Source organism: Agaricus bisporus (assembly GCF_000300575.1).
Source record: "Agaricus bisporus var. bisporus H97 unplaced genomic scaffold AGABI2scaffold_2, whole genome shotgun sequence".
NCBI classification, from domain to species: Eukaryota; Fungi; Basidiomycota; class Agaricomycetes; order Agaricales; family Agaricaceae; genus Agaricus; species Agaricus bisporus.
The window spans coordinates 336,208-361,775 of NW_006267355.1; the positions used below are offsets into that span (position 1 = coordinate 336,208).

The window sequence follows — 25,568 nt, forward strand, 5'->3', positions numbered from 1 at the left end:
CATTGAGGATCATCATCGGGAGTGGCTGATACGAATGGTTAAATTCATCTTATGTAGCAATGTTCTTTTGCAGGTTGAGGCTATTTGAATATTCTAATACCGAGGGAGGTACGAGCGACGGTCACTCTCCTCTCTTCTCCCGTTCCACGGACATACAGGCTCCCCCGGGCTCGCTACCTCACAAAATCCACTCATTTTTTTACCCACCCACCACACCCCTTTTCAGACTGCTACATGCCTGTGCAATCCCCGTGGGCTCTCTGGTCCCGGAGGAAGCTCGCCACGGCCGGACCCACCCACCCGTCGCGATTTCCTTTCGGTCCCCCATGGCAGAGAAACACTCTGCCAGGCAGGGGAGCCTGACCAGGGCTCTGGCATATACATACTGCGTTCATCTTCTTCACGATTGACAAAGAATAGATGTTTATGATTTTTGTTTGTAGTGGTTCAGGCTTGGATTCGTGAGATGATTGATGATTGATGATTTCTTGAAGGTTCAGAAGACATCGGTAACCCGATCATTTATGAGAAACCCACATTGTTGATCGAAACACAAGCCCTTGTGATTTTCACTACGCCGGAGGTCTAAAGTGGGGAGTTATTGGTCATTTGTCCATTTTTTCTGTGTCTAAATTGGTTGTTGAGATGGTTAGTGTTTGTAATTGAAGACGTCAGGTTCAACTGAGCCTCCACTGACTTCCGAGGTTCGTTCGTTGGATTGTTTTGTTTTCCACTTCAATTACCGTCGTAAACCTGATAAAATCAATTTTGTTTCCTTGGCAGAATGCCACTGGTAAGTTAGTTCGAACCTCGAGGTATGATAAACCCTGTAGCCCCACATGATCATTCGATTAGCATGACATTTCTATATCGGAATCCGGCGTTTCTTCACAAGTTATAGCACAAATGTAGAAACCGAACATTAGAACTTCTCCATTCACCGAATTTTTAGTCATGTTTTCCGGTCTCCTGTGATTTTCTCGCCTAGCAAAGTTCCTCGGATGACTTGTGGCACTTATTTAAGTATTAAACTCGGCTCTTTTTTCTTCGCAAAGTACCCCTCTAGGACAGAACAAATGTCCTATACGCCACCCTCCTCCTCCTCTGTTCCTATTGTCCTTTATGAAATCTCATACACGTTACCAGATGCAACACGACGACGACGACTTACAGAGCTTACGATCATCTCATTATTCTTATCTACGGGGATTATTATCCTCTCTATAGTGACTTCATTGGAGGTTGAAGGTTGCTTCTTCGCCTTGCTTGCCTCCGCTCTTACAATGATTCATAACGTCACCACCCTTCTCTTCCGCCCTACCTTTAAACAAAGACAACAAGCCGAGTTAGCTGGACTAGAACCACCAAAATTTCGATGGTCCATTCATAATTTCATGATCAATGCGTTATTCCTGTTTATGATTCCACTTTGGATTGTCGTTATCGGGTGGATGACTGCGAGTTTATATCTCATGGGGATTGAAATTTTGGAGAAATGGCAATGGGGGCCTGCTGTTTTGGTGGTTTGGCCATTGAAGTTTACGTTGATGGGGTTGGAGATTGCTGTGTTGTGGTTGATTGGTTGTTGTGGTTTGGAGGAAAGTAGTAGGAATAGGGAAGCGGATGAAGGTCACGCGGTTGAGATAAAATGGTGTGATGACGAGGTTTATTAGAACAAGGGATTTTGCTCGTTGTGTTTTGCTAGGGAGTTGATGAATAGAGAGATATGTAAAATTGTATATTGGATACCCCCAGCTATGTAGTAGCTCATCATTGTCATTGTCATTCATCCCGGAAAAATGAAATCGTGTGCCGCACATGTGTAGCGGCAATTGCCTTTGTTCTAAAAAAATAACAGCATCGGCCTCCACCGCTGACGCAATCATTCATGTTGTAGAAACAGTTACTTACTGAACAAGTCATCATTTTAATCAGCACAGCGACTGGCAACTCCGTTGCACCTTGAGATCATGTTGACACTAGGCGGTCATGTGTATGGTATAGTAATCACCACACTCCACAGGGTCCTGATACGATGAATGAAACTGGCAGTGGATACTGATGACAGGTGTTGGGTAATCCATCATAGGCGGCCTTGGCGCAGGTCGGGCGCGATGGGTTTTTTGGTTGTGTACCCCCGGTAGCTCGGGCCCGCGTTCGTGATGACGGGCCCGGGACAAGGGCCTGATTACGATCCGGTTGACCATCAAGCTATGTCAAATTTCGCGGAGAGCCCAAAGTAAGGCTTGAGTTATAGTACCTCCTCTCTTTGCTTGCATGCTTTCAGTCTAGGACCGCGGAGACGGACTGGATACTCTACAAAAAAACGGATCAATCTCCAATATAGATAACATGATCGCAACCTTCGGACCAACATCGTTCCAGTCGCAAAAATGTATATAAATATCCCATTGAAAACTAATTAAGGGCTATCCAAAACAGGTTTATGCTCCGAAATCATAAATCCGCAGCACCCACATGGAGCGCGATATATATGTTTTCGCCGCAACTCCTGACTTACGGCCATCTCGTCCTTCTCTTCCTCCTCCTCCTCCACTATGGAACTTCCAATTGTCGATAGGTCTCACCGGGCTGGATCCATCCATCGACAAATAACGACACTCACACTCTTTTCCAACGTTACTTCGTTGACGGCATTTGCCTATTGTATACCGCTCGGCGGCAAAAAAACCATGATTTTCACACCATGCGTCTCGATCCTCACCCTACTGCACCATTTTATCCTTCTTCTCGAACGAAGAAGATGTTGTATATGTATGATCCTGGGTCATTGTCATCCCGTATTCAACCGCTCACTCTATTCCACTCAGTGCCGCCATCTTTCCGACATTCAATATCATCGACACCTTCCCTGATTATGTTCGCTTGGATCCTTGGATTCACTTGGCTGGCATTATCTACAGTGCTTGCCTCTATCCTTGGAATATCGATACAACATGAAGCTGGGCGTAGAGAACTTGTATTCTTGGCTATCGAAGTAGGATTGTCCCTGCTGGAGGCCATTCTACTGTTCGCTTTAGCAATGCGTTGTTTACGAGAGCGTGAACTTGATTGTGGGGCCGAAAAAGTGAGGTCATTTGATAAAGTCGGTATCCGTATGCTAAGCGAGACCCTCGTTAACAGGAATTTGTTGTATCACAAGAATAAGCATTACATATGGACTTTTTACTCATCATCGGACTATATAGTGGATACCTTGGTATGTGAAGAATGTATTTTATTTGATTCGTTCCGTTCCACGCTTCCGCCTTGCAAACGGAAGTCGATATTTTTCAATCCCTGTTCAACATTTTATGGGGGCAGAGCGCCACGCCACATCCGCGAGGGGGGAGGAGTCGGACTCGATAATTTAGACTTTCACACTTCTTTTCATTCGACGCCTTGCATGAACCACTCGTTGGAAACCGAATGCTTCATGAGTCAGAAGAACACTCCATGTCCGGAAATGAACGACCGAAGGAGGTGGAATTGCATTTGTTGTTTCTAACGACTGGATTCAGACGGACGTCGTGTGGTTCCATAGTCGGTATTTTTAAAAGCGATTTAACCAAAAATGAATCTCATGTGGTAGCGGCTCAAGATGTAGACCGACGATAAATTTGACAAAATGAGATAAGCGCAGTAAAATATCACAACGCACGCCACTCATCACTCATTTATCATAGTTACGTATCCAAGGGAGTCGTTTCATGCATTGATATATAACTCCTCGAAGCCTTCAATGGATGAGGCAGATAGCTCGTGAGAACCATAGAGAAGCTTAATGACGATTCACGCGCGTGACGACGTCATGGTACGTCGAGCGCAGAGTGGAGTCTGATGAGGACAGAATGGGTAACATCATGCAACACGCCTAGAATACGCGCTACTCTGCCAGAGTAGGAAAGTTGTCGAAAAGTGCCCTTGAGGTATACATAGAACCAGTGTTGGCTGCGGAGTAATGGAAGAGAAAATATACACATACAGCGCACTCTACTGTCCATGTGAAGGGGCAGCGATCAGTACGGAGTTCCTGCCACTCGGAGCGGTCGCTGATAGAAGGGATGGAGTTCGTTGAATTGACAGAATCCCGCATAAGGAACGGTTGCCTATGAGGTTGTCTACAGCAGCAGCAGATACGAATACGCTCGATTGTCGGAGGGATCGGTCAATCGCCTTGGAAGAAAATTCTGATAAATTTATAAGAGACTCGGACGACCCAGGACGCGTGAAAACCATGTTCGATCAGGCGGTGAATAGACACCCAGAAGAAAAAAGATTGGGTACATGAGGCGATGAGCGATATCAAAGCATGGGGCAAATGTGGTGGACTTTCGGATTCTCATTAATCAGCTTTAATCAACTTTGATTGCCTCATCGACCTTGACTAAAAGGGTGTGCCGTGGATCAATTTCTGAAGTTGCCATAGGATGTCCACCTAAGAGATCATAAACATAATTTGCACGCCAAAATTGGGGACCGTTTGGCTATTCGTCTGACTCAAGACCGGACGAACTTTTCTCCTGGGTTGAGATACCTAAAAACAGGATGATAGCCAACGGCTCGCGGATTAGCAACACTCAAATATTATAAATGATTTGACTGACGAAAATCTTTGCTTCAACGGTTAAGGCGGTTAAAACGACAAGAGTTTTGTGGGTTACTACGCGGGCAGCGGTAACGAATATGCTGACTATATAGTCATAAACGTTCTGAAGAAATGCCAGCGTTCATGGTATATTCAAGGAGTTCGAATAGTCCGAGATACCGCAGGGATAGGCGATTGAGATGAAGTAAGATGCATGACAGTGTCGTACTAGAAGATTATATGATGTTTGTTTGAGCAAGGAACAGAGATGAAGGCACTGCGGGATAACGAGCCGATGAAGTTCAGGCCAGTCGAATGAAGCGGAAGGAAAGGAGGTATAAGTGCCAACTAAGTTCGTCATTGGCCCATCACCAACGTATGATAATTTGGAAATACAAGTTCTTCTTCCAACGTTTTCCTCACTACATCCTGGATAAACCTCTCCACCCTCGTCACGTTCTTCAATACATGTTTATCCGTCTGTCCAATTTCACTCTCGATAAATATCGAGGGTAACAGCCTCTGACCGACCGGTAAAACGGGTTTAGACGGCCTAGTGTGTGTGGTGGGATTATATCCCAAAGGTTTGTTGGCAGATGTGGGGGTCGGCAATGTTGTAGATGAGGTATCAAGACCGATGGGTATCCTTGACAACGCAGCATTGCCCACACCCAATGTGTTGAGACTACCAAGTCCAAGACCTGCAGCTCCCATAATAATAGAATCGTCAAGTTCTAAAGAAGAAGGACGGCTCCCACCCTTCGTAGCTTCACTCTTCTCACCATCACTGTTCGAATTCATCGACAAATTCAAGTCTGTATCGAGTCCGGTCGTTCTTCGTCCACCGAGAGGTCCATATGGATCAAGGTCATCAAGTATGCATATATGAACCCGCTTCCTTTCGCCTTCATATGCGACTACGACTTCTCCATTAAAGAACAGTCCAGTGATGGAGAGTCGGATCGGGAGGGACATAAACATAGGCGAAGGGTAGTTGATGAGTAGCGATGTCTGTATCGATATACGCAAATTCGAATGCCAGTTGACGTGGAGGTGAAGTTGCAAGTTAGGGTGAGGGTTAGGCGGGGACTCTTCTGGTCGTGGAGATGCAGGTTCTGAGGTAGGATAAGGGGCGGAAGAGGAAGCGAAGGGATTGTCAACTTCGACGCTCTTATTCTGTCTTGAAGGATGACCTGGAGAGTGACTCGGCGTCGTCACGAACGGTGTGGCAGGTGATGGACTTCTGAAAGTAGGTATATCTCTCGCAGGGTGCGCCCCATACGCACCGAGGCCTCCAGAATTCCAAGGATTCAAATTCGGCATCATGGCAGGAGAAAAATAATCGGTTGGGGCGCCAAATCCACTATGTCGTATGTGAGGAGGCAGATGGTGCAAGCCCGGCGTAGTCGAGCTGATTGAGTCTCGCAGCACACCTGCTCGCCTGGAAACCCACTCAAAGCCATCGTCTTCATCTACCGCCGTTCCATTCAGCCCTCCTTCGGTAACTTTGACGGGTCCACCATCGTCATCATCGTCGTCACCTTCCAAAAAATCCCGATAGATATCCTTCATATCCACGAGTTCCACGTCCGGTGCACTGGAACCAAAGTCAAGTGACACAACATGTACAGGTCCAATAAAAGACGGCCTTTCCACAGCTTCCAGTTGTTTGTTGAGCAGGTCGACAACATGGCTGGCCAGCGATCCGTCAAGTTTTAGCCAGTCTAGGTCAATGGACATCGTCGTCCAAGGTCGAGAGTTCGTTAGTCACATGATTACCTAACAGTTAGATATCTACTCATTAACGTAGAGAAAAAAAATACTACATGGATGTACACGTATCTATGTGCTGTTTCCGAGAGTACAGTAACATTCTATGGTATGAGTCCCGAAGGCTTTTGCGCAGGACTAGTTGGATATGCTTAGACTGCGCGACCGTGATGTCAATGATCGTTGGCCATGATCCGCGACCGCCCCCGGCCCTGGAGAAGAACCGCGAGAAATCGAATAGCTGGTGGAGCTGACAAGTGCAGTCGTTCCACTTGGTTCATATACGTCAGACACTACGCCGTTCGATTGTGTGGGAAGGGAGGAATTTCTTGTTAGGCTTGATCTGGCTGAAGTGGAAGGGCGAAGATAAGGAGGTGGTGGTGAACTATGAAACTTTTCCGTCGGTGATCCAGAGAAAACCCGTCGTATCCACGAGTTGGTCAACATGGTTGGGGAAGGCAACGCATTGCCATTCGTAGGCTTACCCTCTTCCAAAAGGTCCCCAATGGCAGCCCGTTTTCCGTGCACGAACCTCAAGCAACCAGTTCGGCACCGGCGCCTGAGGGGACTCACAACGACAAAGAGAACAAGAAAGATGACCATCCACAAGAACAGCAATACGGGCGAGAATCCCAGCGATTCACGCGTAAGCGATGATGGCAGATGCGGTGTGAGTTTGTCCTCTATAGAGGAAAAGTAAGGTCGTATGGGCTTCACCGGAGACTCGTCGTAGTTTTCAATGTCATCGATGGGGTCTACAAGAGGTTTGGCTCCTTTCAATAAAGGTGTGACTTCCTTACTAGCTTCTAACACCATCTTGCCCAAAGTCCAGCTTATGGCGACATCGTCAACGGAATCCAATGACTGGAATATTGGCGGTTTACCCAGCCCTTTCCTCACAGCCTGTTCTACCACCTGATCACCCGTTGACATTTTCTTTCCTCCGGGGTCCGCAATCCGCGGCATACCAATTCCTTCGTGTAACACGTTGAGAATCCACGCTGCTTTGAAACACTGCATTTGCAAGCGAGGGATCTCTACTTGAGGCCCCCACACACCCAATTCTACCACCTTTCCATCCTTCACCACTTCGCCATCTCCTCCTAATCGGTTTCTTTTGCTAGAGTCTTCATGTTGCTTCACAATGCCTTCCCAATCGCGCCCGCAGAACTCGACAGCTGCGCGCTCATATTGTGAGAAGTCATACGCGCCACCAAGACCGAAGATATGTTCCGATGAATACCAATATTCCGAGACGCCGATGAAATGCGAGGCGGAGAAGTCGATGGGAGGGACATGGATACCATCCATTAGACACGGCGCGTCGAGGCATGGCTTATCCTTGTTGAGCAAAGGTGCACTTTTGCGCACACATTCCTCGAAGGAGCCAGTCCCCACCAGTTTATGAGACGTAGTCGCATGCGGACCAGCGGTGGACGACTGCGCTGGGGTTTCCGTCAATTCAAGGCCTCTCGGTAAGCAAGGATCTGGAATGATGCCCGCATCTGTAGTACTGAGGTCATGTGTGCGAGAAGCCTGGAAATCTTGGATCGTCTGTCCAACATATCTCTCTCTTGCCTGATTCGTCCCATATCCCAGCCATGTCGTCACGAAAACCTTGCGATGGATATCCTCCCCACTCAGCAACCTCAATCGCACATCCACTAAACCATTTCCTTTGACATCATCTTCAGCAACGTTTGGTTCGAACGCAATCTGCGTTGAGGCACCTCCCATATCGAGAAAGCCATAGGTTGTCCTTGGGTATCTAGATTCATCATCCGCTTTCTCCTTCCCTTTTCCTTTATTCCGCGTGAATCCATCCATGAGATAATTCACCGCGATCCAGCCAAATAGGCCTTCTTCCTCTCCAGTTATGATCCTCACGCTACTTCCACACGGGCCCAGTGTTTCCGACGGAGCGTCTATTTTGAAACGGGTATATGAGCGGAGGAATTGGCACGAATGGGACAGGACGGCCGCCTGATCCTCTGGAGTTAATAATCTCATGCCCGCAGTAGCCAGAAGAAAAATAGGCGTCGAAGAGTGAAGCGAAGGTGGAATTCTATCCATAGCATGTTGAACAAGTGGTTTTAGATATGCTCCGGCTGCGCTTGGGTCAGAACCCAACGTAGATATACCTATGCCAGGAGAATCAAGTATGCCTTCAGCTACTTTATTCCAGCAGAATTCAAGAGTACGAACCTGGTTCAACCTTGTAAACCCAACTTTCGTCATCCTTCGTTCCTTTTTCAACTCTTGGTGGCCTATCTGCCAATTTATTGTACTTTTCATTCTTTGGGTCCGGCCAACTGTAGATCTGTAGACGCGACCCGGAAGATCCAGCGTCTATGACGATGCCAAAATGTCGTCCAGCTAGCCATTTGTCATTGGCGATAGGCGGAGCCATTCGAAGTCAGAAAGGTGTAGGTATGGGATGAACTGGCTATGACGAGTTTGAGAGAAACTGGATATCTGTGAGTATTCAGCCTTCAGGGCTTGGCGCAAGTCAATTCCGTGGGTTGTAGATGAATTTAGAGGGAATAGAAGCCAGGGAAGAAGCAGGTCAAAGACAAGTGAGACCTGAGTACAACTCTGGTCAGCTCGGGTACAACAAGGCAGAGACGCGGAAATCAAATACCGTGGTGGTATACGTGAAGATGTTGCTCAGACGCAACCGCGGACAGCAAATGTGCGGGTATTCCTGTCAGTGTAACTGTAACAATGATAATTAATTGCTTTGTAGGTGCTGAATTGACATCAGATCACCACGTGGTCTACAGTAAAAATACTTACAATCCACATACACTATCTAGAGGGGGTTTGCTACATATACCAACAAGTGTCCAGTCGACTATTCCCTATAGCTTCCAACAGTATTGCCAACTCTTCCACTCCTCGTTCTCCTCAGATGCTTGCCTTTATTCTTCGCTCCAATTTCGGCGGCAGTAGATGCTTTTTTCCCTTTGGCCCCTTCAACAGCCCGTCTCAGTCTCATGACATCCATGACCCAATCCGTTTCCTTTAGTAGCCGCTCTCCACGCTCGTGTAACCTCTTCTCCTCTTCCACATCATCCCACATCACCTCGACCGACTTTCGCTCTCCTGTACGCCATAACAGAATCTGTTTAAAAGTCTCCGGAAGAAGAACCTCTAGACAGTACTGCACTTTCTCAAGAGGTGAAAGATTTTCATAAGACGCGGACCCATGCTGTCGCGGTCGCTTCTCTCTTGGTAAGGGAGCTCGAGCTTCCGGTAGAGGAACGACTTTGGCAAATGATATAAATGGTGAGGGTGGTGGTGGTGTTTCAGGCCTCGAGTCGATAGGCTCCTCCCCCGATGAATGTTTGAACTAAGCATGCCTGTGAATAACGCGCGTCTACAAATTGCCACTGCTTACTTTTGAGGATGATGGTTCTTCTGTTCTTACAACCTCCATAGGGGTAATCTAAATACGAGTTGTGAACACGATCAGCGTTATGTCTCTACGAGCAAAGGAGAGAACAAACGTGCCTGCGGCTCAGGTCCTGTATTGAGAGTGTCGGCCTGAATGTGTATTTCCTCTGGCACCACTTCGGGTATAGATCCTACAACTTTCTCCGCATCATCCACTTTGCCGTCATTCAAGATAGGAACATTAGGCTGTTGGCTCTCTTTGGTCCGTTCTTCGTCCTCATCAAAGTCCCGTCCTCGACAGCCCAAACACCAAAGCTCCACCAAACTCAAAAACTCATCGACACTCCTCGCATCCACAGCACCTCTCAACCCTGCTTCATTTTTAAGTTTCTGTCGACTCGCTTCTCCACTCACGTAAAGTTCGTGTCGCCTCAATCCCCAGGTATATTCTTCGTTCATAATTGCTTTCAGTATTGGTTTCACATATTCGAATTGTTGACGGAGAGATAGGTTGTGGTATAGGAGTCCAGATAACGGTGGTGAAGGGATAGTGACAGGGGATGGAGCACGAGAAGGGAGAGCTGGTCTTTGACGACGTGAATCAATAGCGCGATCTTTTCGTGACTCTTCGTCGAAATCGTTAATTACTTCGATATGGCTTGACTGGAATTTACCGACCTAGGGCATCGAATTGGAAGTCAGTTTCGCTGAACGACAGTTCAGAATTAGGAGACCTACTCACAGGACAGGTGCCGAACTCATCTTCTGAATCGACATAGAACCAACTTCTCGGAATATCCTTTTCCTTTCTATCCAGGAATAAAACGCGATAGATCTTCTGCTCAAGTTGCGCCCTTCCACTTTTCCGCTTCTTCGTTTGAATGACTTTCGCCGGCCAATATATGGTGTCTGTCCCCTTTGCCTTTGCAAGGCATAGTTCACCGACGGCAACAGAGTTCATCTCTAAATCAGAGTCGCCGGAGAAATCTGATAGATCCATCTCCGTGGCAGTTTCGCCGTCCACAAGACTTCGACTATGGGATGAAGAGGCAAAGGTTGAGGGAGGAAATTTAGGTGACGCGATAGGTGAGGACGTTAGGGGGTGATGGTTACCGGGGCCGGATCGAGACTGAGGGCGTTCTTGCGGATGAGTATACTGTGTCCAAGAATTTGGTCCTTTGGATAATGTAGTGGGCTGTTGAGATAAAACCATTCCAACGTCTGGTAGATCGTCACTGTCGTCATCCAGTTCCATTATGGGTAGTGGTGATTTGCGACTTGTTTCCCGACACGATGCTGCGTTTGAATTTGGTTGACTGAATTGCAAAGGGAATTCAGCCAGGGGACGCGTGAATGATCTTTGTCTTCGTTCTTGTTCATCTCCAGAGGAAAGAGGTGTCAAGTCGGATATCTCGTCGTCGTTCCGCACTACATGTTCAATACTTCTGTCCGACTGGTCACTGCCACGTAGTCGTTTCCGAGGTGAACCAGCGAGTGTGACCGAGTTTTGCCTCTTCTTTCTCTTTGCAACATACGCAGCAACACCCAGTTCTTCTGACCCGCCAATCGTATGCCTCCTACTTCCTGAACTCTTCCCCTTGCCCCTCTTCGATTTTGACCCCTTGACATGACGAGCCACAGTAGTGTCATGCTTATCATCTTCATCTGAAGAAATATCAACAAGTCGCGTCGCCGCTTTGATGGTAGCTCGTCGTTTTGATGGTTGTACAATGTTCATGGGTGCGAGGAAGGTGGATTATCGTGGTCAGTGGGACTTGCGCACACCGGCGCTAACGTCGCGGGTAAAGTGTAGAGATAAAAAAGGAAATCAATTCAATTAAATCATTGGACCCGCCAAATATTGAAACTCAACAAAAGGCTTATTGTCGAGAATCGGACCTCACTCTATATAAGGCGAGAAAAAATATACCTAGTGCAAGGGACCGAAATCGTCGAAATGAGCGAGGTCAATGACAAAAGAAGAAACGTCCAAGGATTGCCCGGGGTTTTTCCATCGGACTCTCATATAGTTAAACTTGGTATAGGTTCTAGAGAAAAGGGTTTCGTCTATTGATAAGTTGAACAACGAAGTTCCACCTTAAAATATTTAGATACTCATGGGCGCCATGAGCGCGACAGATCTGCCCCAGCAAACCGTCCCACCTTCAAAGTTGAAGCCAGGCCGGATAAACACATTATAAACTTTCATTATCCTTAGCGCTAGCAGCATCCGGAGAAATTTTTTGATGGAGCTCCATCGAAACTAGGAGCAAATACTGGCAGCCTAGAAGTTTCGACCACCATCTAAAGAACCACCGGCCGCAATGGCATGTCCCTACTGGAGGCGGGGCTGGATCCTGCTGGATCTCGTCCACTTGAAGCACTTCACCCTCTCGCCAGCCCATAACAAACTGCGGCATGTTCTGACAGTGTCTCATTAACATTCGGCTAGGGATTTTTCAAGCTTTGTACGATCTCCGTGACGGACATTACGAGTGATTAAATTATCTTCTCGGTGGAAATAGAAAAGCCTCGCCCGTGAATAGAATAATTATCACACAACTGGATTCGTCCCACAAAACGATAGAGGAAAAATGGGAGGAAAATTCAATTTACATTTAATATCGGTGTAGCGGCCGTATCAGGATGTTGGGCATTGCCGAAGTACTGCGCCGCATCGCCGAAGGCCACTTTATTACTGGTTTTGTTTTGTGAATCGGGCCGAAGCACATGAATCGAAGTATAATATAGATATCTATTAAGTGGGCAATTGAACAAAGCGCAAAATATAGTAAAAATGTTCTCGCTGCAAACTTTTGCTTATTCAGAGGCTCAAGGACCATTCCCGATGCGAATGAAAGGAAGATCCGAACGGGGTGGAGGACTGGAGCATTGGTGTAGTCAAATCTTAAGTATGAAAGATAATGGATATGATGATAATTTTGGATCACAAAGAAAGAACAACTTCGAAGCATTATTGATATCATCCAACAACTTTGTAAAAATAAATCAGCGTAGCACCGGAGTCGACATAAAGTATAAAAAAAGAGCGATCATAGAATCATAGGCCATAATTGCACATATATCTGAGAATAACTAATCATCTAAAGAGGAAAGAGAATAAGCATAGAGGTGATAAGCATATGAAACAAAACCGATATAAAGATGGTTCGGTAGATAGTATGAGAACAAGGAAAGATCGGGCCAAAGGGTAGTCACCGGCGTTAAGCCACTGTTAAATAAGAACAACCGAGGCGAAAGAAGATAACGTTAACTCTTGAGGCAATCTATGGAATTATCATTACATGACTCGGTTGGCATATAGACCCTGTCGATTAGTGTTGTCGATCCGATCCGCCGGCGATTTTTTGGGTAAGGTTCAACATCATAAACATTTTTCTCTTTCCCCTTTTCTTCTGTTCATTAACCATCAGCCACCGTTCCAAAGACAAGATATGAACCTCACTCTTTTTGATTCAAGGTTCAGAGTCGACGGTGGCAACAGATGGTCGTCCAGAATTATCAGTAGAGTGTCGCCTCTGAAGCCTCCTTCGATGCCTATGGGCTGATTCCCCTGTCAAGATTCCTGTCTTTGCGAAACCGAAAAGTCTCTGGAAGAAAGGTTTTCGTGGACCTGGGCCAGGGCTTTGGGTCGTTGAAGGGGCTGTATGAACCGATTCTTTTGTCCTTGGGGCCTGACAGGCGGTGTCCTCAGTCCATCAGACAGATGAAAGAAGGCTTAAGACATACGATAACATGGACTTTCTGTCCCGCCGAAGGATGCACGTAATACGTACTCCCTGATCCATCGCTTCCTTCTGAGGCTTCTCCGTCATCGGACCTTTGTATTGTATGTACGAGATGCGGGGGATCCAATGACCTTTTCCTATCTCTCCTTTCTCTCTCCCTAAAATCATGTCCAGTCACAGGTCCTAGATAAGGACCGCCTTGCATGGGCACAGGGGCAGAGTGGCTATATATAATGCCATTGGGACCCCTCTGCGGCTGGTGATATAAAATTGGAGGTGGGGCATAATGCGCCGCACGACCATGATGGGATGGGGCATACACCATAGCGGGCGGAACTTTGTAGTTGTTTGAATGACCACGAGAGTGCTTCGTAGAACTGCTAGAAGTATGGCTTCCATACCAAGGACCCGGACCCGGTTGGGTGGGAAAATGATGAGATGTCGGGGGTGGATAGGCAATAGGTGGTGATTGAGGAGCGGTTTCAGGGACGGGATCAATAGTTTCTGTGGTCGTCGTTCGAGGAATAGATCTTGAGTGAAAATGATGTGGATTTTGATGGTGGGGAGGCATGGAGCCAAGATGCGGTAAACGGTTTGTACCAGGTGCATTGGAAGGCAGTACACGAATTTCTTCTGGAGTACTGGTATTGGGGTCGGGAAGTCTCGAGTGAGAGAAAACTTGCGTCCCTGTATCACCTTGAGGACTTAACCGGTGAGAAGAATGGGAGTTGTATATCGACGTCAACGTATCTGAGCGCTGGGGAGAGCGCGGGTGTCCATGGCGTTCCCTCCCGGTGCGCCGACGCGAAGTTTCGTGTGATTCGGGACAAGGTATAGGAATGTCGGCACGGCCATCCTTATACCTCAGAACCATCTTCGGTGGTAAGGAATGTGAGCTTCCTGCGTCAGATGGAGGTGAGGAAGGAAAAAAGCTATCAAGCATTGGGGGCGGTATTGAAGGGGAGTAGAAACCGTCCGGGTCAGAAGAGTGGGTTTGTACCCAACGAGTAGTACGTTCGCGAGTCGACATATATTCTTCGTAGGCTTCCGGCGATGCCATGTATTCCGCCATTGCGAGAAATAGGAGCGTGAAGTGCTGGGTGTAATTCAAGCTGTATGTGAATAGTCGGAGGGTGGGGAAGTACGAGATACGGGAGGGGGTTGAGTGAGACAAACCGAGTCCTGAGAATCAATGTGACTTTATAGATGGAGCGGTCACTGAGTAGGCAAAGCCGGAGTTGCTAAGAGAATTCTTCTTCTGTTGGGGAAAGAACGGTTGAATTTAGAAATAGAAGGCGCATGCTGCCGAAATCTGCAGAGTTTGAGGGGTCGCCTAGATTATCATCTTGGGTTATTGAGTAAGATCAGAACGTGTCCGGCCTCGAGGCCGTCGTAGTAAATTGGTCCAGGTAATCTCACCTAGCACCAAATATTCACGCGGTATACCCTCTGCCCACTCCCTCCGTTTTTCTCGATGATTTTTGAGTCGTACCGCATCACAGGTCCTCGGCGAACTTGAAGCCTGAAGCTTGAAGAGCGCAAAAATAGAACGTGAGTCAAATTTGGCGGTAAGGATGCCAGGGCTGTCAGCACTAACATCTCTTCGCTCGAACAAGGATGAGCAAGCACATTCTAGGCTATCTCTCGAACTGAAGCGAAGTGAAAATAGCGGTGCACCTTCACACTCATCATGCCACTGACGATTTGATGGGGTAAATGGGATGGATATTAAGCGACGCTAGTACCAATATGGCGGTCATTACAACAAACGCTACTGAGCATTTTGGGAAGTACCGGATTGGAGTGAGATACTCACATTTGAGTTAGTCAAATTCCTGTGCAGGCCGGGTTTAATGAGTTCACAAGGACGCGGAACAGTCAACGAAGCTAACGATGTTGTCTATGCACCGGTCGAATAATTCGCTTGCAAGAAGATTGTTAACATTGAATTACGGACAAGAGGCAGGTGTCAAATGAAATGCCTTCGATTTTCATTTTGTCGGCTCTTCACTGCAAATATGCGTACCTTGTCAGAAAAAGTTTCCGTTAACAGAGGTAGATTGTTCAGCTAGAGGGCTTACAACTTTGGCGCATATGATTTGTGCATGAGTATGACTCTTGATCACCTGCTTGCTGGGAGTGAATTAATGGGTTTAAGAATATGTTTAAATGAACGCGGGAAATCATTTTGTCGCAATAACGCCGAGATCAGTTGCAGTAGGTTGTGAGAAGAACATCTTTCTTGGATGGTGCATGCAAAACAGCGAGGAGATCGAGTCAGCAGGAGTGAAATATGAATAGCGTGGGGCGCGCCGCAGCTATGCTTCGCGTTGGAAACTCGCAACTCCGTGAGAAACCAATTTCCTTTCTTCTAAACTTCAGCCTATTAGGTATAACTGGGTTAGAATCTCCGCGGTTCGCAAGGAAGAAACGATTGCTGGAGACATGCCTACACACTTCTTGACCTCGCCTGAACCACAGTTTACCAGCTTACTAGTGTCAGATCAAGGTAGCTTGAGGAATTCACTCGTATGAGGAAGCATAGTGAGGAATGGACGACTTCGATATTGATTGACCTTGTGTAGAATAAAAGGATGTATTGAAGGATATAGCATAATATCCAAGATACGTGGCCAATTTAACATGCCATGTCAGGCCGAATGCTGAGTCAGATAACGAAATCAGCGGATCTTGAAAACCTGGCAGTTATTCTAGATTTTAATCTGGAAGAGCGCACCATCCTTCCTCTTTAATCTTATTGTAGATAGACGGGGTCTGTTGGCTAACCCCAGAAATCCATGCAAGATTGGAACTTAGCAGTTGAGCATTGAAGCAAGTCATGATTTCGAATTGCAAATGAAACTCCGAACTTGGAGTGGCCAGGAATGTTCCAGCTCTAGCTTGGGCCGAGTAAAAGCCGAGCCTGTTGAGAACCGAGCCGAACTAAGCAAGCTTGCCGGCTGGACATGGCCTAGGCCGGATTTTTGTGAGCTGAAGCTCGAAGTATTCCAGGCCTGAACCTACGCATTTTGTGGAAGGTCGCAAAAACTCCACCAATAAAGAGGATTATCCTCCAACCCGTATTGTTTGAGACCCGATGGCTATCTAGCTCACGACAAAAAAGATTAGTCCAGTATCCGGGGTTACTTCAGCGCTCAGCAATTGCGAAATGACGCAGTCTTACCGTTTCTACCACAAAATAAGAAGTACAGTAATGCAAACTCATTTCTACGGCGCTCGCTACAGTAAATTCAAACCAATATCATTCCATATTTATATCAACCTCTTCTTCAACATCCTCCTCATCCGCTATCCCAAAATCCCAAACGTCCAAACTAGTAACACCATTCTTATTGCTGGCAGCAACACACCACCTCCCTTCAAACACCACCTGCCAAACTCCAGTAATCCCAGTCAACAAATCCCTCACAACACTCCCATCTCTAATATTCCACATTTTCAAATTGCCATCTGATCCTGATAATACTTTGAACTCGTCATGTTGGAAACACGTTATAGCCCCTGTATGGGCTGCCAACGTGTGTCGCGATTCCCCGCTGTCCGGGTCCCAGATTCTGAGTGTCGAATCTGCGGCAGCAGAGACGAGGTATGAGGGAGAGAGACCTAACAGACCAACGAGGGACGTATGTCCTATAAGCGTATGCTGACATGACCCGTCAACTAGATTCCAAACTCGGACCGTCCCATCCATAGAGCCTGAACATGCTTGTTTACGATTAACATCCAATACAACACTGTATACTGTAATTCAACGATATGAATACTGACCAATTAATTAGAAAAAAAGTAAAGAACACACCTTTTTGAGTATGACCGACGAGCATCCATTGCTGTTCACCGGTGATAATATCCCAGATTCGTACAGAACAGTCATAACTTCCTGAAACTAGTGTTCTTCCTCGAGCAGCTAACACTCGTACAGCGTCATCATGGCCAGAAAGGCATAAACAATGATATGGATTTTCCTTGGGGTCCTACAGAGAACAAGATGAGTGATTGGTCTTAGAAGTTGACTTGATTTAAAAACATACCGGATCTTCTTCCTCCGTTCCGAAGCATTTATATTCTTGTTCTCCAGGCTTGGGCAGTTGCCAAACCCTCAACGAATGATCCCTACTCCCAGTCACGATCAATGGCCTCTTCGGCCATTTCTCCTTCACAATTTCGCCACCCTCCTTTACAACTTCTACAATCTCCGGCTTTACAATCGCCAAACACCTGACCGTACTCGTATGTCCACCAAAAACATGCGTACAGTTCCCCGTAGACAAATCCCATATCCTAAGCGTACGATCCGTAGATCCAGATACAAGTGTATCTTTATGAACAGCTAAAGCCCAGATACCGCCTTCATGGCCTTTTAATGCATGTAAAAGTTCACCAGTGGTGGGAGAATATATGTGTATTGAATGATCATCGGACGCGGAGATGATTCGGCCATATGAAAGTAATAAACAGGTGACGATGGAGGAGCCATGTGCTGGAAAACTGATGTGCTTCGGGTTTTCATTTTCGAACCAACGCGACTGAGTTAAGCGACAAAATTTGAGCGTTTCCTCGAGCATTTTTACTTTTCGTAGGGACGACGGTAGTGGGACCAAGCCGAGGCGTGCGATTCAGGGGTGTCGAGCCACTCTTTCTCACCATATTTTGGAAAAGTCGTTTGTGGCGGTGGCGGTGGGTGCTTAAATGATGGATATCGATAAATGATGGAACTGATCTTTTTATCATCACAGAATTTGTTTTACCTTTTTGATATCTTAAATGAGATGACATTGCCGTGTGCTGCCTGTCTTTTCCATTATTTTTTATCAGGCATGCTCTAACGGAGCACTGCCACTCCCTCCTCGGGGCCCATGTCTTAGTAGTTAAATCTGAGACGCCGTCTGAACTTTCAACTTGTCCATTATGTCTCGATCCCCTCTGTATTATTCGCTATCATTCGATCCTGATGCTTTTTTTTTCACTGATTACCCAAAAGACAATCCACCTACAGTTGCAACGTACGAATATGACCACTTGGATCACTTTACCAGTACTGCTGCCGCTCTTGGACCCGATGATTGGTTTGACCAAAAGTCGATGCCTATGCCTATAAATCAAGGTGCCTGCATGAGGTCTTGATTCTAACATTGAAGAAAGCACTCCGGATGGGCCAAGAGCCGAATCATACGGAGCGTCGGCTCGCTCTGCAACGCTTGATGACACCCCACCGGCATGTTATTCAGCAAATGAAGAACACGGATGCTCTTTCTTCTACTTTCCAAGAGTCATGGGAAAAAATTCCAAAACATTTTGAAAAGATTCAAAGTGTGAATGAAGTCTATGGGCCATGCCTCGGCGGCCGAATGACGGTTTTCAATTGTTACCGCTTGTCGTAGGCGACAGTACTCCGAAACATATTGCTCAAATTCATCTTCCGGAACCTCCATGCCTACCGCCCGCCATTGATTGTGATGCTATAATCATGGATATTGACGAAGAACTGTCATTCGTCAAAACCATTGAAACCTGATATGGAGGAAGAGAGGCACGGTCCTTCCTCAATCTCCGGCTGTCGAACATCGACGAGAAATTCACCAAATCACATCTCGAATGATGAGGTATGCAACCTCCCCATGTCTGTCATTTTGCCTAACGTATTTCTACTACAGGATCCCCCCCATTATGTTTCCTTGACCGCCTTTGCCAACCTTACATGTATCCTCCACCACGACAAACAATTCTATCATCACCTATCCAATGACAACTGTTATTGGTTCACATCCATAATTCTGCATACTCTCCACCTCTACACCAAACAGAATATTCACGTCCTCGGAGAAAAGAACATCGAAATCAAATGGGATAAAGATCTAAGTGACCCTGATAATACACCTCTGCATTCACGAGCTTTAAAGAAAAAGAAATTCTTCTGGGAACGTTCGTTATCTACCCAAGCTTAGTTATGCACTTGACATTGTGAATTCCCCTTCAAATTTGGCTATCCGCAAGGTGATTTTTCGTGGAGAAGGAGAGTAGTGGAGTTTCATGAGGAGGTCCGTATTCACTCTTTTATCTTTCCTGAAGTTGCTGATTTTGGTTCTTTGGTTGTAGATCTATCCTGGTCGTTTGAATGTAATAAAGTATTTCAGAGGCGTTTGGAAGAAACGCTAGCTATGTACACCCTGATTTTATTTATCCTGTGTAGCACCATTTTCACGGGCGTGTATTAGCCGAAATTGATTATATTGTTATGCCATTAAATGTTTTCAGAGATCTTTTGCTAGGGAGGAGAGTTTAATGTCAATCGTCTCGTTTACTTATCAAAACTGACACTAATAAGTTATCAAACGTGTCAAAGAGTCAAGCGATCCGTTCAACACAAAAACTACTTTTAATACAAATCCAAATACTGTACACAAAAACAAACTCCCGCAAATTTCATCACCACCACTCACCACGACAACGAAGTGATTAGTCAACCACAAAAAGAGAAGAAAACAGATTTATAAATCCGACTAACAGGCGGGGAAAAAAAAAGACATTGCGTGCGTACTATTTACTCGGTTGTACAATGCGAAAAAAAAAAAAATTCATAAAGAAGAAAAGAAAAGAAAAAAGTTCCTGAAAACAGAAAAAAAAAAAAATGAAAGAAACCACAAATTCCAAGTCCTGTATACACCGACGCAGACCATACAAACATTAAAAAAAAAACAGCTAGCCATCTATCAACCATCAAAGAAAAAAAAATTCAAAGAGAATCAGAAAACTATCTGCGTTTCGAAAGTGGAGGTATACCACCACGTATACGAGGTCTCGTAGGTGTATCTTGATATGAAGGTACTATAGGTAATGACCTCGAACTGCTCGATGCACTTGGTTGTTGAGTGAACAACGTATGAGCCGCAGGTTCATTTGATCTTTCTCGATCTCGATCACCACGATCCCGTTCACGATGTTCTTTTCGTCGTTGAGAATTCCCCGTCGTCGTTGCGGTCGTCAATCCTGGTCTGGACGAAGTTGATCTTGAATGCCTACCACTACCACTACCACCATCCCGTACAGTGGTAGTCGGGTTTTCAGAACGAGCAATCGCGTCATCCAAAAATCTTGAACTGGCAGTCGCACTTCCAGCACGACTTTCCCGACCTTCAACTCGTATAGCCTCCAAGACATAATCGTCATCTGAATCCAATGGATGCTGACGCTTCGTCACAATAGTTCCTCTTGATCTCTTATGTCCTCCAGCACCACGACGTTCATGTGTACTAGGACCATCCGCATCCGTTGTTATCCTCCCAACAACTTCCAATTCTGAACATTCTGAATCTGAAGGTACGAGATCTTGATCCATAGCATCCACATCCGCTTGTTCCTGTTCCTCGTCATCATCATCATCCTCACCGTGATCATTAATGTCAATATCGTCGTCATCATCACCATCTCTTCCTCCGTCGGTTAAAGATACAATATCCACGACTTTCTTCTTCTTCCCCGCTCTCTTTTCATACAACATATTTCTCTTCTCCCTCACAACATCCAAATTCACATCCTCCCCATCCTCCTCTCGCTCTTCTTCCACTTCTTCCGTTTTCATATCTTCCTCCTCCTCAAACTCTTCCTCTTCACATCCATCAAACGTCTCATCATCATAAACCCCATTCGGAGGTTCCCCAATCCAATCATCATCCACCTCCGTCCCAAAGTCCCAAACATCCAACACCGTAGAATCATTCCTATTACTAGCAGCAACACACCACCTCCCTTCAAACACCACCTGCCAAACTCCAGTAATCCCAGTCAACAAATCCCTCACAACACTCCCATCTCTAATATTCCACATTTTCAAATTACCATCTGATCCTGATAATACTTTGAATTCGTCATGTTGGAAACACGTTATAGCGCCTGTATGAGCCGCTAACGTGTGTCGCAGTTCCCCACTGTCCGGGTCCCAGATTCGGAGTGTCGAATCTGCGGCGGCAGAGACGAGGTATGAGGGAGAGAGACCTAACAGACCAACGAGGGACGTATGTCCTGTAAGCGTATGCTGACATGATCCGTCGACTAGATTCCAAACTCGGACCGTCCCATCCATAGAGCCTGAGCATGCTTGTTTACGATTAACATCCAATACAACACTGTATACTGTAATTCAACGATATGAATACTGACCAATTAATTAGAAAAAAAGTAAAGAACACACCTTTTTGAGTATGACCGACGAGCATCCATTTCTGTTCACCGGTGATGATATCCCAAATCCGCACAGAACAGTCATAACTTCCTGAAACCAGTGTTCTTCCTCGAGCAGCTAACGCTCGTACGGCATGATCATGACCAGGGAGATGTAAACAATGATATGGGTTATCCTCAGGGTCCTACAAAAGAATCTGATTAGCGTTCCGATCCAAGAAGTCAACTTTATTTAAAAACATACCGGATCTCCTTCTTCCGTTCCGAAGCATTTATATTCTTGTTCTCCAGGCTTAGGCAATTTCCAAACCCTCAACGAATGATCCCTACTCCCAGTCACGATCAATGGCCTCTTCGGCCATCTCTCCTTCACGGTTTCCCCACCCTCCTTTACAACTTCTACGATCTCCGGCTTCACAATCGCCAAACACCTGACCGTACTCGTATGTCCACCGAAAACGTGTGTGCACTTCCCCGTAGACATATCCCATATCCGAACTGTACGATCCGTAGATCCAGACACGAGTGTATCTTTACTAGCAGCCAAGGCCCAAACACCACCTTCATGACCTTCCAATGAACGTATGAGTGCACCAGTGACAGGAGAATATATGTGTATCGAATGGTCATCGGACGCGGAGATGATTCGGCCATGCGAAAACAATAAACAGGTGACGACGGAGGAACCATGTGCTTGGAAGGTGATATGCTTTGGGCTGTCGTTCTCGACCCAGCGTGACCGAGTTAAGTGACGAGACTTGAACAGCATCTTGTAGGGATGAGGTAGAGGAAGTGATTTAGGAACGTTAGTATGGGTATTCATATTCGCTATGGTATTTTGAAGTTGCTTGCGTCGAGCGTAAATGGAGTTGGCAAATGCGGTTTCGGAATTACCACCAAACCAGATTTTGGTGTTTTTGAGAAGATCACGCCATAAAACGATGTCTGAATCAATGATGGCTCGCCACGCCTTGGACACACGTGAGGCTCGAGCAAGAGTAGGAAAGGGAAGATAGCTGAGGACATGAGAGGCAAGTTCAGGGGGAAGCAAGGTCAAAAAATCGCGAGCCAAGGTGGGAGTGAGGACGGAGTGAAGTGTGCGTAGGACGGGAAGAGGGGAATGGCGTAAGAGGGTGAGAAGAAAGTGCGACTGCAACTGGGACGGCAGACTGGAAAAGTGATTGAGGAGGGATGGAAGGGTCAAGAGGGTCGTCAGAGATAAATCGGGCTGGAGTGGAGCTTGGTGGGGAGGGGGAGAGGCGGTTCCACTGGGAGGTGCTGATGGCCAGATAGCCTCGGGAGGCGGCGAACCATGGGGCGAAGGCAGAGGGGACGGGGGAGCTGCAGCATTCATGGCAGCCGTGGAGAGTTGAGGAAGCGGTGTGTTGCGTGCCTTCTTTCTGGGAGGTGCAGCGGAACTGGCGCCGGATGTTGACTCAACACCCTCCATCATGTTATCATCAGCGAGAGACCGTTTCTTGCCAAAACGTTCCACAGCGTCTGCGAGGCCGACTACACTTGGATTATCAGTTGTCTCTTCACGCTTGAGCATTCTCCAGCCAGAGCCACCGACAACTTCCTGCTCCTCCTGCATTTCTGAGCCCGCAGCTTCGCCATCTTGGAATGTCGCGCGCTGGCCACCAGGGAATACAAGGGGAAAATTACGGAGACTCTGGGGTAGGGTAGCATGGAGCAGAGGGTAGCTCTTTGGATCTTTCGGAGAGGAGGGCGGTGGGAGAGACGGTAACTGTATCGGCGCGTAGGTGGTGGTGGTGGTGGTGGTGGTGACTACACTGTGTCGCGTAATGAGTATAAAATTCAGAATAAAAAGAGGGAGAGATAAAAAGCGTTACGTTGTCGTGTTAACGGACGGCTGCAGGACAAGGAGGGGCCGCTGGGACGAGGACATGGATGAGGAGAACGCTGATGCTATCAGCCTGGTCACACTCGTCTCTTGGCGGAGTCGGACTTGGAATTCAGTTCAGACTCCTACTTCTCTGCCGCGGTCAAGGTCCATGGCCAGTGCTTGCGAAATCATCGCTGGGTTCTACTATCAGCTTGAAAAAACAGACCAGGGATATTTCATTACGAAGCGATGGCTTGGGTATGCTAGAAACAACGATGTAAAGTATTACAGACGATACGGCCGGCCGGCCGGCATGTGAACCGCTGAATGATCATGAAACGATAGTGAAGACAGAACCAGAAGCCTCGGTTTACTGACATACACATCGTGCTGTTGGCTCAGCCGAAATTTTCGCTTAATCAGATAAATTCGGTACCAGACCAGAAGGATAAACCAACCACTTGGCCTGTCCTACGGTGTTGGCTGCTAAAAATATCTCTGGAACATGAATACGGTTCAATTCGAGGACTGGCACACCAATAACGATGGCAGCTAATATACTATACGAGATATATGAAACACGTTTACGCCACTACCCGTCCAATATACTTCTGCGATGCCGTAGTGTAAACAAACGACCAGAATAAACCTACAACCAAAGAATCAAAAAAAATCAGCAACATGAGGAAAGATAAAAGAGTGAACACGACGGACCTTCTCATAAAACTCTGCTGCTCTCCTTCTCCATGAAACAATCACTTTGCGGATTGCCAAATTTGAAGGGGAATTTACGATACCGAGTGCACGACTGAGTTCCGGATGATAGCGACGTTCCCAAAAGAATGGCTTTTCCTTTAAAGCTCGTGAATGCAGAGGTGTAGTATTGGGGTCACTCAGATCTTCATCCCATTTGATCTCGACATTCTTTTCTCCAAGGACATGAATATTCTGTTTGGTGTAGAGGCGGAGAGCATGCATAATCATGGATGTGTACCAATAACAATTATCGCTGGACAGGTGATGATAGAATTGTTTTTCGTCGTGGAGGATCCACGCAAGGTTAGAAAAGGCGACCAAGGAAACATAGTGTGGAAGGGCCTGTGTAAGACGTAGTAGTGTCAGATGGTGAACCAAATATGAAGAATTGCGCACCCCATCGTTAGAGATTGAATTCCCTGGGACATTGGTCGATGACTGGCAGCTGGTGATCGGGGAAGAAGCGCGCCTCTCCTCCTCCATGTTGAGTTTCACCTGCTCCATATCCCTGATGTTTTTGGCAAGCGACACTTCCTCGTCCAGATTACGGATTATAGCATCATAGTCAGTAGCAGGCAGTAAGCATGGGGGTTCCGGAAGATGAATTTGAGCAATATGTTTCGATTCATAATCGTAGCACACAAAAGGCAATATTTGAAAACCGTCGTTTGCAGGACAGCAACCATTGACATCATGGAAGCTTCGAATCGGTGCAATAGGACTCCATTCCTTTGCCCATGACTCTTGGGAAGTAGAAGAAAGAGCATCCGTGTTCTTCATATCCTGAATAACATGCCGATGGGGTTTCATCAACCGTTGCAGAGCGAGTTTATGCTCGGTAGGATTTGGCTTTTGGCCCATCCGGGGCGTTTTCTTCAATGTCAGAACCAAGAGCTCATGCGGGAGCCTTGATTTACCGGCATAGGCATCGACTTTTGACACGAACCAATCATCGGGACCAAGAGCGGCAGCAACCCAGCGACAGTGAAATAAGTGGTTTATTTCATATGCTCCAACGGTTTCCGGACACTCTTTTGGGACGTTGTTGAAGAAGAAAGAATGCGGATCATGTAAAAGTGAACGGCGACGCGGAGGTGAGGCTTGGGACATGATGGGCGAATAGAGAGTGGAGACGAAGTCTCAGGAAAAGGTATTAATTCAATAATGTGATACATGGGGCTCTACGATTGTGTACCACACACGTACCACTTAAACTTGCTATCTCACCGACCTGTCACTAAATCAGAGAGCATACATGCAACTC

The 25,568-nt window shown here is 46.6% G+C and overlaps 10 protein-coding genes across 10 annotated transcripts; 3 read left to right on the forward strand and 7 right to left on the reverse strand.

Moving 5' to 3' along the window:
* Window positions 1–161: 161 nt before the first annotated feature.
* Window positions 162–453, reverse strand: AGABI2DRAFT_190211 (hypothetical protein). Its single transcript, XM_006457734.1, has one exon. It carries the CDS (start codon window positions 393–395, stop codon window positions 231–233), a length of 165 nt encoding a protein of 54 aa, XP_006457797.1. The 5' UTR covers window positions 396–453; the 3' UTR covers window positions 162–230.
* Window positions 454–1,076: 623 nt separating this feature from the next.
* On the forward strand, window positions 1,077–1,673 carry AGABI2DRAFT_114833 (hypothetical protein; the record flags this gene model as incomplete). The annotated part of the gene is made up of 1 exon (XM_006457735.1): window positions 1,077–1,673. The coding sequence occupies one exon, from the start codon at window positions 1,077–1,079 to the stop codon at window positions 1,671–1,673; it is 597 nt and encodes a 198-aa protein (XP_006457798.1).
* Window positions 1,674–2,520: 847 nt separating this feature from the next.
* On the forward strand, window positions 2,521–3,259 carry AGABI2DRAFT_190212 (hypothetical protein). The gene is made up of 3 exons (XM_006457736.1): window positions 2,521–2,775; window positions 2,832–3,088; window positions 3,145–3,259. The coding sequence occupies exons 1-3, from the start codon at window positions 2,559–2,561 to the stop codon at window positions 3,166–3,168; spliced, it is 498 nt and encodes a 165-aa protein (XP_006457799.1). The 5' UTR covers window positions 2,521–2,558; the 3' UTR covers window positions 3,169–3,259.
* A 1,609-nt stretch (window positions 3,260–4,868) lies between these two features.
* Window positions 4,869–6,328, reverse strand: AGABI2DRAFT_215739 (hypothetical protein; the record flags this gene model as incomplete). The annotated part of the gene is made up of 3 exons (XM_006457737.1): window positions 4,869–5,108; window positions 5,394–5,764; window positions 6,020–6,328. 3 exons carry the CDS (start codon window positions 6,326–6,328, stop codon window positions 4,946–4,948), a joined length of 843 nt encoding a protein of 280 aa, XP_006457800.1. The 3' UTR covers window positions 4,869–4,945.
* Window positions 6,302–8,930, reverse strand: AGABI2DRAFT_182942 (hypothetical protein). Its single transcript, XM_006457738.1, has 3 exons — window positions 8,564–8,930; window positions 7,118–8,499; window positions 6,302–6,917 (listed from the first exon to the last, which is right to left on the reverse strand). Exons 1-3 carry the CDS (start codon window positions 8,766–8,768, stop codon window positions 6,840–6,842), a joined length of 1,665 nt encoding a protein of 554 aa, XP_006457801.1. The 5' UTR covers window positions 8,769–8,930; the 3' UTR covers window positions 6,302–6,839.
* Window positions 8,931–9,170: 240 nt separating this feature from the next.
* AGABI2DRAFT_176394 (hypothetical protein) lies at window positions 9,171–11,549 on the reverse strand. Its single transcript, XM_006457739.1, has 4 exons — window positions 10,497–11,549; window positions 9,848–10,432; window positions 9,759–9,806; window positions 9,171–9,710 (listed from the first exon to the last, which is right to left on the reverse strand). The coding sequence occupies exons 1-4, from the start codon at window positions 11,490–11,492 to the stop codon at window positions 9,213–9,215; spliced, it is 2,127 nt and encodes a 708-aa protein (XP_006457802.1). The 5' UTR covers window positions 11,493–11,549; the 3' UTR covers window positions 9,171–9,212.
* A 1,460-nt stretch (window positions 11,550–13,009) lies between these two features.
* AGABI2DRAFT_182943 (hypothetical protein) lies at window positions 13,010–14,669 on the reverse strand. Its single transcript, XM_006457740.1, has 3 exons — window positions 13,505–14,669; window positions 13,221–13,449; window positions 13,010–13,170 (listed from the first exon to the last, which is right to left on the reverse strand). The coding sequence occupies exons 1-2, from the start codon at window positions 14,573–14,575 to the stop codon at window positions 13,231–13,233; spliced, it is 1,290 nt and encodes a 429-aa protein (XP_006457803.1). The 5' UTR covers window positions 14,576–14,669; the 3' UTR covers window positions 13,010–13,170; window positions 13,221–13,230.
* A 1,998-nt stretch (window positions 14,670–16,667) lies between these two features.
* Window positions 16,668–18,089, reverse strand: AGABI2DRAFT_176395 (hypothetical protein; the record flags this gene model as incomplete). Its single annotated transcript, XM_006457741.1, has 3 exons — window positions 16,668–17,265; window positions 17,324–17,498; window positions 17,556–18,089. The coding sequence occupies 3 exons, from the start codon at window positions 18,087–18,089 to the stop codon at window positions 16,766–16,768; spliced, it is 1,209 nt and encodes a 402-aa protein (XP_006457804.1). The 3' UTR covers window positions 16,668–16,765.
* An 812-nt stretch (window positions 18,090–18,901) lies between these two features.
* AGABI2DRAFT_190214 (hypothetical protein) lies at window positions 18,902–19,262 on the forward strand (the record flags this gene model as incomplete). Its single annotated transcript, XM_006457742.1, has 2 exons — window positions 18,902–19,128; window positions 19,183–19,262. Coding segments are annotated over exons 1-2 (168 nt in total), but the record flags the coding sequence as incomplete, so codon positions are not given.
* A 980-nt stretch (window positions 19,263–20,242) lies between these two features.
* On the reverse strand, window positions 20,243–25,446 carry AGABI2DRAFT_176396 (hypothetical protein). The gene is made up of 7 exons (XM_006457743.1): window positions 24,701–25,446; window positions 24,263–24,646; window positions 24,158–24,197; window positions 24,007–24,100; window positions 21,947–23,495; window positions 21,713–21,887; window positions 20,243–21,654 (listed from the first exon to the last, which is right to left on the reverse strand). The coding sequence occupies exons 1-7, from the start codon at window positions 25,412–25,414 to the stop codon at window positions 20,276–20,278; spliced, it is 4,335 nt and encodes a 1,444-aa protein (XP_006457806.1). The 5' UTR covers window positions 25,415–25,446; the 3' UTR covers window positions 20,243–20,275.
* Between the last annotated feature and the right edge of the window lie 122 nt (window positions 25,447–25,568).

Coding starts and splice junctions, on each gene's coding strand:
- AGABI2DRAFT_190211 (XM_006457734.1), bottom strand. CDS start 395: ATGAACGCAGTATGTATATGCCAGAGCCCTGGTCAGGCTCCCCTGCCT.
- AGABI2DRAFT_190212 (XM_006457736.1), top strand. CDS start 2,559: ATGGAACTTCCAATTGTCGATAGGTCTCACCGGGCTGGATCCATCCAT. Junction 2,776..2,831: donor ACGAAGAAGATGTTGTATAT/GTATGATCCTGG, acceptor TATTCCACTCAG/TGCCGCCATCTTTCCGACAT. Junction 3,089..3,144: donor TTGATTGTGGGGCCGAAAAA/GTGAGGTCATTT, acceptor CCTCGTTAACAG/GAATTTGTTGTATCACAAGA.
- AGABI2DRAFT_182942 (XM_006457738.1), bottom strand. CDS start 8,768: ATGGCTCCGCCTATCGCCAATGACAAATGGCTAGCTGGACGACATTTT. Junction 8,500..8,563: donor GGTTTACAAGGTTGAACCAG/GTTCGTACTCTT, acceptor CTCCTGGCATAG/GTATATCTACGTTGGGTTCT. Junction 6,918..7,117: donor TGAAAGGAGCCAAACCTCTT/GTAGACCCCATC, acceptor GAGTCCCCTCAG/GCGCCGGTGCCGAACTGGTT.
- AGABI2DRAFT_176394 (XM_006457739.1), bottom strand. CDS start 11,492: ATGAACATTGTACAACCATCAAAACGACGAGCTACCATCAAAGCGGCG. Junction 10,433..10,496: donor ATGAGTTCGGCACCTGTCCT/GTGAGTAGGTCT, acceptor TCGATGCCCTAG/GTCGGTAAATTCCAGTCAAG. Junction 9,711..9,758: donor AAGAACCATCATCCTCAAAA/GTAAGCAGTGGC, acceptor AGGCATGCTTAG/TTCAAACATTCATCGGGGGA.
- AGABI2DRAFT_182943 (XM_006457740.1), bottom strand. CDS start 14,575: ATGGCGGAATACATGGCATCGCCGGAAGCCTACGAAGAATATATGTCG. Junction 13,450..13,504: donor GACAGAAAGTCCATGTTATC/GTATGTCTTAAG, acceptor ACCGCCTGTCAG/GCCCCAAGGACAAAAGAATC.
- AGABI2DRAFT_176396 (XM_006457743.1), bottom strand. CDS start 25,414: ATGTCCCAAGCCTCACCTCCGCGTCGCCGTTCACTTTTACATGATCCG. Junction 24,647..24,700: donor ATTCAATCTCTAACGATGGG/GTGCGCAATTCT, acceptor CGTCTTACACAG/GCCCTTCCACACTATGTTTC. Junction 24,101..24,157: donor TACACTACGGCATCGCAGAA/GTATATTGGACG, acceptor ATAGTATATTAG/CTGCCATCGTTATTGGTGTG.